Raw genomic sequence first — 9,022 nt, forward strand, 5'->3', positions numbered from 1 at the left:
TACCCAAATGACATAACTACTGAAAATGCCAAGAAAAAGTACAAAGCTAAGATTTGGAGAGACTTTCCTGAGACTCTAAAGCTGATATTTTTTATATTAAATAATAAAATCATCAAAGCAGACTTTCTCTTCTACACAGCACACCCAAACACCGGACTTTCAGCTAATAAAGAACTGACAATGGCTGAAATAGAGTTTGAACTGAAAGCTTTAGCTGAACAAGAGAAGAACAGTCTAACAGCAGCTGAGCCCAGCTCTGAGCCTGAGCCCCCTCCACCTGTTCCTTCTGCATGCACCCCTCACCTGACCTCATCCTCACTGGAGAGAAACATGGACAAGCTCCAGAGAGCCGAAGCGTGCTTCAGAAAAGAAATGTGTAAACTTATGTGCACCCTGGAGCAGAAAGAGTCCCAAATTCAGAGTCTCAAACAGCAGCTGACTACCATAACTGAGGTATTCAAACAGACCATCCCATCGCCCAGAGAGCTAGCCATCCCATCGCCCAGAGAGCTAGCCATCCCATCGCCCAGAGAGCTAGCCATCCCATCGCCCAGCCAGCTAGCCACCCCACTGATCAATCAGCCCACAATCCAGCTCACCAACTCTCCACAACACCAAGAGACTCTAGCTCTTCTTATAGATAACAATGGCAAATTTTTAAATCACAAAAAGCTGTTCCCTGCACACAATGTGATAATGTTCCGGTGTTCCACCACAGACATTGTGCTCGAGCGACTCTCGCACTTTACAGAACATGACCTTCAATACATAGTGATTCACACTGGCACAAACGAAATATACTCCAAAGGTGACAAAGTAGCAGACTCGGTGAAGACGATGGCTCAAAAGGTTCATAAGAGGTTCCCGAAAGCCAACATAACCATTTCAACCCTTTTGCCTAGAAATGATTACCCCTTGAGTCTCATCAATAAAATCAATGAAAATATCATCAAAAAGTGCTCCAACATTCCCAACACCTTGATTGCACAGCACCCAACAATAACGAGTAATAACCTACATGACGATATACACCTACACCACAATTTCATCAGAATCTTTGCCAAAAATCTAAAGGATGCTGCACTCAGGAGAGACCCAAACAACCAGAAGCCCATCAGAGCTACAGAACTTCAAGGACCACCTGCCAACTACCACACACCCCAACACCCACCTAGACAGAAAGGACACAAGCCTCACAACACACACCATGGGAAAGCCAGAGCCATGGTCAACAAATCCCAGTCCAACAAATCCCATCCTAGCAAAGCACAGCCTGCAAAGACCAAGTCCAGATGTGCACAGGGACAGGATCCCGTCCTTAACACTGCCGAGGTAAAACACACCCAGACTCCACAGAAATCGGAGAGCTGCGACAACTGCTACAAATAATTAGCAAAATACTTCATGAACACTTGAACCAAACAATCCTAATATAAAAAAAAAAGAATATGAAATAATCTAACAGTAGGTCTTAGCTGCGTATTCCTAATACAAATCAAATCCTCTGTTAATGTCTTTATTTGTACTAAAAACGTTCATATTCTAACTAGTATTGTCCTTCAAACAGAATCATAGACATTTTATATCAGTCTTAAATATCCCCAAATTCCTCTCTTTCATCTCTATCACAAATTACATACGTATAATATAAGTTCCTGGAATATTCAGGGTCTGTATTCTTTAGTGTTAGGCACCAAAAGCTCAAATGCAGAGTTCCTAAAAAATGCAAAACCTGACATTATCACACTGCTGGGAACAAAGTCAACCCAGATCCTGTTTATTTAAATCCTGAACTGTGATTGGTCAGGTGGTGATGAGTTCTTTATAACAGCGGCTCTGACAGTAGTGCAGGTTTATATTAATGCTCTCGTTCTAATACGCTATGGTTTCTATAGTAACGGCTCGTTCACATGGTAACAACAACGCAAAATTTTTTTTGTCTAATTAACTTGAAGAGAGGGAATAATGAGAGTGAATAGAAAGATGGAATACAGAGAGGGGTGATGAGGGAACGAGTGTTTATAGCTGCTATAACGTAATAGAGAAACAGGAACTCACTCGGCCATGGACATTAAATTTATCTGTAAATGGGTTCATGCACGCTGTGGTGTAAGAGGAATAAAACAGGACGTGCTGTTATAGGATAATGATCAGCCTCAGGATGGTAACAGTAACGCCGCTTCATCACTGTACTGTTACACACACACACACGCACACACACAGAGTGGTTTATTACTTACTTGATGTGTTAATCACACTCACTCGCCGTCTAAAAGATTAGGAAATTGATCAGCGTTGTTTTATAGTGTTGCTGTGAGTGTGAACATAGCGTTAGTGTAATCCTCACTCAGAGAGTGTTCGAGAGGATGTGGTGAGGATGTTGTGATGTGGTGGTGATGGTGTGAGGATGTTGTGATGTGGTGGTGATGGTGTGAGGATGTTGTTGTGGTGATGTGAGGATGTTGTGGTGATGTTGTGAGGATGTTGTGGTGATGTGAGGATGATGTGAGGATGTTGTGGTGGTGATGGTGTGAGGATGTTGTGGTGGTGATGTGAGGATGTTGTTGTGATGATGTGAGGATGTTGTTATGTGAGGATGTTGTGGTGATGTTGTGAGGATGTTGTGATGTGAGGATGTTGTGGTGATGTTGTGAGGATGTTGTGATGTGAGGATGTTGTGGTGATGTTGTGAGGATGATGTGAGGATGTTGTGAGGATGTTGTGGTGATGTTGTGAGAATGTTGTGGTGATGTTGTGAGGATGATGTGGTGATGTTGTGAGAATGTTGTGGTGATGTTGTGAGGATGATGTGAGGATGTTGTGGTGATGTTGTGAGAATGTTGTGGTGATGTTGTGAGGAGGATGTGAGGATGTTGTGGTGATGTTGTGAGGATGTTGAATTGTCCACTACAACACTGCGGGTCCACTCTGGCGCCTTCTGTAATGTTTCCTGTCCATCATCATCATGTGTGTGCTGCGCATTAGTGTAATGTCCTAAAGTGATAAACTAATGGCTCACTAATGCTCATGTATTTCCTACAGTCTGAGAGCTAATCAATGACAGAGAGAGAGGGAGAGGGGGAGAGACAGAGAGAGAGGGAGGAGGGGGAGACCGAGAGAGAGACACACACACACACAATCACACGCACATGGAAAGATACAGAGAGAGAGAGATAGAGAGAGAGAAACACACACACACACACACAAAGAGAATGAGCGAGTGAGTGGGCATTGCATTAACGTGGATCAGGTACATTACTCTCGTTCTTTATCAGCTTCACAGTTTATTTCTTGTCTATTTCTTTTCCTTTTTTTCCATTCATTCTTTCTGGGTTTTCTTTTTCTTTACTTTTTCCTGTTGCTCTCTCTATCTTTCTTTTTTCTTTGTATATAAGAACGTGTGTAAGATGATTAAAGATGATTGCACGTGTAACCGTCTGTAATCAATTACAGAAAATAACCCTGCTGCTGTTGTTGTTTTGTGGCCGTGCAGTCGAAGGCTCTGAGGGAGCGGTGGTTGTTGGACGGTGCGCCCTCCAGTGGAGAAAACGAGTTTCAGAGACAGCTGCAGGAAGACGAGGCTAAGACCAGGGAACTGGAGCAGAGCATACCCAGGTGGGTTCCTCGCCCGGTTATTGATCCGTGTTCTAGTTAAAGAACACAATGGAGGTTTAAAGCGTGAACTTCAGCCTGAGATCGATGTTACTCTGTTAAAAACAGCTGAGGATGAGTTCTCAGATGTCCACGCATCAATATTTTACACAACGTGCGTGCACACTGCAGTGCTGGATTAGCATTTTATGCTACTTGCTATATAAATATTTGATTATCACTGATATTTTTCCATTATCTATAAACAACAGCCTGCATGAACGAGCAGGATATAGTCCGAGGAGCACAGAGAAGAAGCGCTAGGTTTTATAAACTTTAAAAAAATAAATAAATAAATAACAGCATGAATGACGTCACGTGAAAGTGAAGAAAACTGTTTTATAAAAATGATAACTTATAAAATTGTACAATTTGTTCATAAAGGAAATCTAAATAAAACCTTTTTCTGAACATGAAACAAATCTATAACATTTTAAGATACTAAAGCCCTGTTCAGACGGGATTAGTGTTCCATGTAACGCAAATATTCCTTGAGTCTGAACATGTCGTGTCAGTTATAGTTTACAGTCTGGGCGCATTTTCTCTTCTGTAAACTGAGCAGTAGGAATAACACCAGGTAATATTTATCCCGTCTAAACTGACATGTGGGTAAAGATTGTGTTCTGTCCTGCGGGAAAAGAGCTTTTGGGATTTTTCTTCAGTATAAAGATGCTCCAGGAAGCACTCGCTCTTTTCTCTTTTCTATCACAGATTATGGCTGTTGTGACCTCAAATTTCTCCTTGGGGATCAATAAAGTACTCTCTATCTATCTCTATATTGATGATGTTATCAGATCAGTAAACCTGTTGTAATGGTGGGAATGTGGTGTGTGGTGGCAGGTTGGAGCAGGAGATCGAGGAGCTGGAGACCGGCGTTCCTGTGTCTAAATCCGCCGCCGATAAACAGAACCTTATAAACGTAAGTGCTTATTTATTAACAAAGTTGGTGAGAGGACAAATACTAACATGTGATTATTAATAAAGCAAAGTTACAGCAAAAAAGTTCCTAGTAATTATTATGTAATTATGAATAATTTTATTCATTATTGTAATTGATTGACACGTGAATCATCCGTATTGGTGTGAAGTTGTTGATGGTTGAATTAACACCAGATCATCGCTTTTTTTCTCTCCTCTTTCAGACGACTGACGGCCCCGGAAAAGGTATTTCACATTTTTCTTTATATCTGATTTCTTATTTATTTATTGTTTTATTTATTTTGAAGACATATCACAAAGGAAAAGTCATTTTTAAATCGGGTTCTTTCTGATGAGTTCTGTATTGAGGATTTATATTTTATATACTGTATAATGTTCATTCACATAAAATATAAATAATGAACAATTTTCCATGCTTAGCCTCAAGGACGAAACAGTGTCAATATTTTGACTGATTTTTGTTGTTCTGCTCTTCTTTAAGTTTCACAGAAAAACAATAAATCAAAGCTATAACTTAATAAATAGGAGCACACTTTGGCCCAATGTTTCCTGATATTCAGCCTCTGCTTTGGCCACAAATTCTCACTTTTTGTGATTCATTACTTGTTAAAATGGTTAAAGTCGTGAAAAAAATGTTGCTAGATACATGGATGAGGTGGACGCTGAACGAGTCGTCACTGTTATTTCACTGGAACAATTTTTTTAGCTAGCACAGAGCTTTTAAATCTTGTGCACAGACAGTGTAAAGACAAAGCAAGAGTGGAAACGAGACAGAAACATCCAGAACATCGACATTTACCTCAGATGTGTTAGTAAATTAGTCATAAAAAACTCAGAACATGAACAAAACATGATCACTGTGCATAAACTAGTTAACAGCTAAGGCTAAAGTAATCATCTTTTGTAGAGAAGGTTGTAAATTCGCCATAACCATGGAAACAAGACAGAACTATCTGGAACATCAACATTTACCTCAGATGCACCAAAAAATACTAAGAAAAGGCTGTTTGTTAAAACTATATTTACACTTAGCATTGACCGATACCACGCGGTTAGCACTGTGAAAAATTCCGAAGTTGTGAATTGTTGGGGTTAAATGGTGACTATGGGAAAGTAAACACTGTGACTTTTGAGAAAATAAGCTGATCAAGTGCACTTTTTCCCCTCTTAACATTCTTTTCCAGTGGAGAACGGCGTCCCTAAAACCAGGCAGGTGACCGGCATCGAGGCGAAGCTGGAATGCACAAATTTAGACGCGAAGGCCATCGAGAACGCGAGCGCGGACCATCCGGTCACCATGGTGTTCATGGGCTACAAAAACGTGGAGAACGAGGACGAGACCAAGAAAGTGCTGGGCATCGAGGATGCGGTGAAGGCCGAGTTGGTCGTCATCGAGGACAGCGAGAACAAAGCAGCGACAGAGGATGGAAAGAATGAAGAGAAAGCTCCCCTGAATGGCGCCCCCTCCAGTCCAGACGACAAGAAACAGGACGAGGCTACAAACGGAGATGAGGCGAAACAGGGCGAGGCCAAGAAAGAAAAGCAGCGGTGCAAGTGCTGCACTGTCATGTGAGAATGGGGGCCAAAACTTTTACTCAAAAGAAATACTAAATATTACAACTAAATGAAAAATACAAAATCCAGAGAGGAACTGCTGACTTTGCAGTAATTAATGCAAGCCTTGTAAGAATTACAGTGCATATGAAAAACATATCGTTAATGTTAGCACTATAATAATTAAGAGACACTAGCACAATGCTAACAATAATGGCATCACTAATGACATCACTGTTGCTGTTCGAGTTGCTAATGATATCATTACTGACATAATTGTTAGCATTATTGATAGTTCTGACTCAAATGACGTTGCTGTTAACTTTGATGATAATATTACTTCACTGATAGCGTAGCATAGTTATATTTATTGCAAACTATGCTAACTTAAGTCTTTTTTATACGGCAAACGTAAAAGTGCATTAACCATGGAAATGAGCTGTATCCGTCAGGAACATCAACAGTTACCTCAGATCTGGTGAGAAATGACTAAGAAAAGTCTTGGAATGGCTAAAGTTACAAATAATTACACTTAGCGTCAATGTGACAGCATTTATTATGAATGTGATAATGGTAATAACATAAAATTATTATTATAATGATAATAACATTACTAATCTCACTCCAGTAGAACATTGCTAGTAATAACAACATTATTGACATCACTGTTACTGCCAAATGACCATTTGACTGCCAGTTATGCTAAAATGTAAGGTAGCTATCTTTTATATGGACATTGTAATGGTGCAGTAACCATGGAAACTATACAGAACCATCAAGAACATCAACATTTACCTCAGATGTGTTGGAAAAATACAAAGAAAAGAATTCTGTAGGACTAAAATTATACTTAATTACATGTAGCATCAACCAGTAAATCATTTTATGTATCACATGTTAATTTGATAATGATAAAAATATTAGTGATGTCCCTGTTAGTGGTGCTAGTAATAACAACAATTGAAATCTCTCTAACATCGTTTATGTCACCGTTAAATGATGCTAACATTTTAGCTAGCTAGTTAGCACATAACTCTTGCCTCTTACAATGAAATGTTAATGTTGTCATTTTTACACTATCATTAGTAGCATCACTGCTAGCTTTATTAATGATAACATTCATGACATCACTGTTATTAATGACAGAGATAACATTAATTAATAACTTCATTGTTAGGTTTATTAATGATACCTTTAATGCCATCACTGCTATTAATGACAGAGATAACATTAATGACTTCACTGTTAGCATTGCCGTGTGACTGCACTTCCTCTCTGTGTTTGTATTTATATATATATATATATAATATATGTAATGTATTTGTATGTACGTTGTTCAGTTTGTACTTCTTTTTTTAATTTCTATTGATATTTTTCTATATTTCTGTCTTGACATTTCTATATAAATTATAAATATAAACTTATATTTTCATTATGTAATCTTATGTAAGTGCTCATGGAGGAACAGAAGGGCGGACTTTGGTGTCGTTTCACTTATTTTAGTTTATTTTTAAACAAAAATATGAGGGACATCTCGCTATGAATATTTCTCTCGCTTAGTGTTTCTAATCCAAAGTTTCGTTATCCATAAGATCAGAATATTATATTACGGAGTAATTATGCTTTTATAATGTATGTAACGTGTCTTTTATTTGATGTTTGATCATCTCGGACCACTGTGAGGATGTAGTATATATACACACACACACACACACACTCTTCGTGGTAGGAAAAGATTTGTGTAAAGTGTGTAAATATATGTGATGTATTGTTTATGATGGTTTATGACACACACATGAACTAAAAGATTGCCAGAAATGGTTTTCACATCCTTTTTCTTCACTGTGCATGTGTCCCAATCCACACACCCTATTCACTATGTAGTGCACATAAACACCATCATCAGTCCTCTGGGGGCATGTCCCAAACTCTTCCCATCAGGACTGGTTTTAGTTTTTTTAAAGTTGGAACCTGAATGCCATTTGTGTCACCGTGATGTTTTTGTTTTTGTGGATTATGGACCCCAGTCCTTTGTTCTCACTGTTTCCTGCTGTGGTCCATGTGCTTGATTCGGAAAGAAATACAAATAAAAACTGCTGTGTTATGATTGCTGCTGTCATTCCTGTTCATTTTAAAACTCTACAAATACACTGAAGTAACAACACTGCACACATACATTTGTTTTTTAAAAGTACAAACAAAATGTTCCACAATCCAGTACAGTCCAATCACATTCCTCTACTTATTCTACAGGGAGTAATACATTTCCTGATAAATTTTGTGCTTCCACAAATAAAATGTCACAGACAGAAAAAAAGGCACAGACGTCATCTCTGACTCTCTCATAATAAAAATATGAATATGAATATACACATTAAAAAGCTCCTGCATGCAACATGCCTCACCCACTTCACGTGGGAAAGCAATGTACATTGTCCTGAATTTGCATACAACAAACGTTAGCACGTTTGCCTCCCACCGCCAAGGTTGGGGGTTCAATTCCTGTGTGTGTGTGGAGTTTGCATGTTCTCCCCGTGCTGCGGGGGTTTCCTCCGGGTTCTCAGGTTTTCTTCCCAGTCCAAAGACATGCATGGTAGACTGATTGGCATGTCCAATGTGTCCGTAGTGTATGAATGAGTGTGAATGTGAGTGTGATTGTGCCCTGCGATGGATTGGCACCCCATCCAGGGTGTACCCCACCTTGTGCCCGATGCTCCCTGGGATAGCCTGCAGGTTCCCCACGACCCTGTAGGATAAGCGGTATAGAAAATGGATGGATGGATGGATGACAACATCATCACTAACTCAGATTCTCCAGATTCCTGTTTCTCTTCAGTGGCTAATTTTACTGTTAACCATCTGCACATTCTGCAAGTTT

At 39.4% G+C, this 9,022-nt stretch overlaps 1 protein-coding gene across 5 annotated transcripts in view; it reads left to right on the forward strand.

Annotated features, from left to right (window-relative positions):
- palm1b (paralemmin 1b) overlaps positions 1-8,251 on the forward strand; it is a 22,353-nt gene extending 14,102 nt beyond the window's left edge. For 3 of the 5 annotated variants that reach the window (XM_053687382.1, XM_053687383.1, XM_053687381.1), the window contains exons 4-7: positions 3,494-3,615; positions 4,492-4,570; positions 4,794-4,815; positions 5,775-8,251. In XM_053687382.1, coding sequence (XP_053543357.1) covers positions 3,494-3,615; positions 4,492-4,570; positions 4,794-4,815; positions 5,775-6,163 — 612 coding nt within the window. In that variant the 3' untranslated portion in view covers positions 6,164-8,251. Of the gene's footprint in view, positions 1,333-3,493; positions 3,616-4,491; positions 4,571-4,793; positions 4,816-5,774 lie in introns of all 5 variants that reach the window. The other 2 variants (XM_053687379.1, XM_053687380.1) reach the window with 2 other exon arrangements.
- The last annotated feature ends 771 nt before the right edge of the window (positions 8,252-9,022 follow it).

This window comes from Ictalurus punctatus, chromosome 17 (assembly GCF_001660625.3).
Source record: "Ictalurus punctatus breed USDA103 chromosome 17, Coco_2.0, whole genome shotgun sequence".
NCBI lineage: Eukaryota > Metazoa > Chordata > Actinopteri > Siluriformes > Ictaluridae > Ictalurus > Ictalurus punctatus.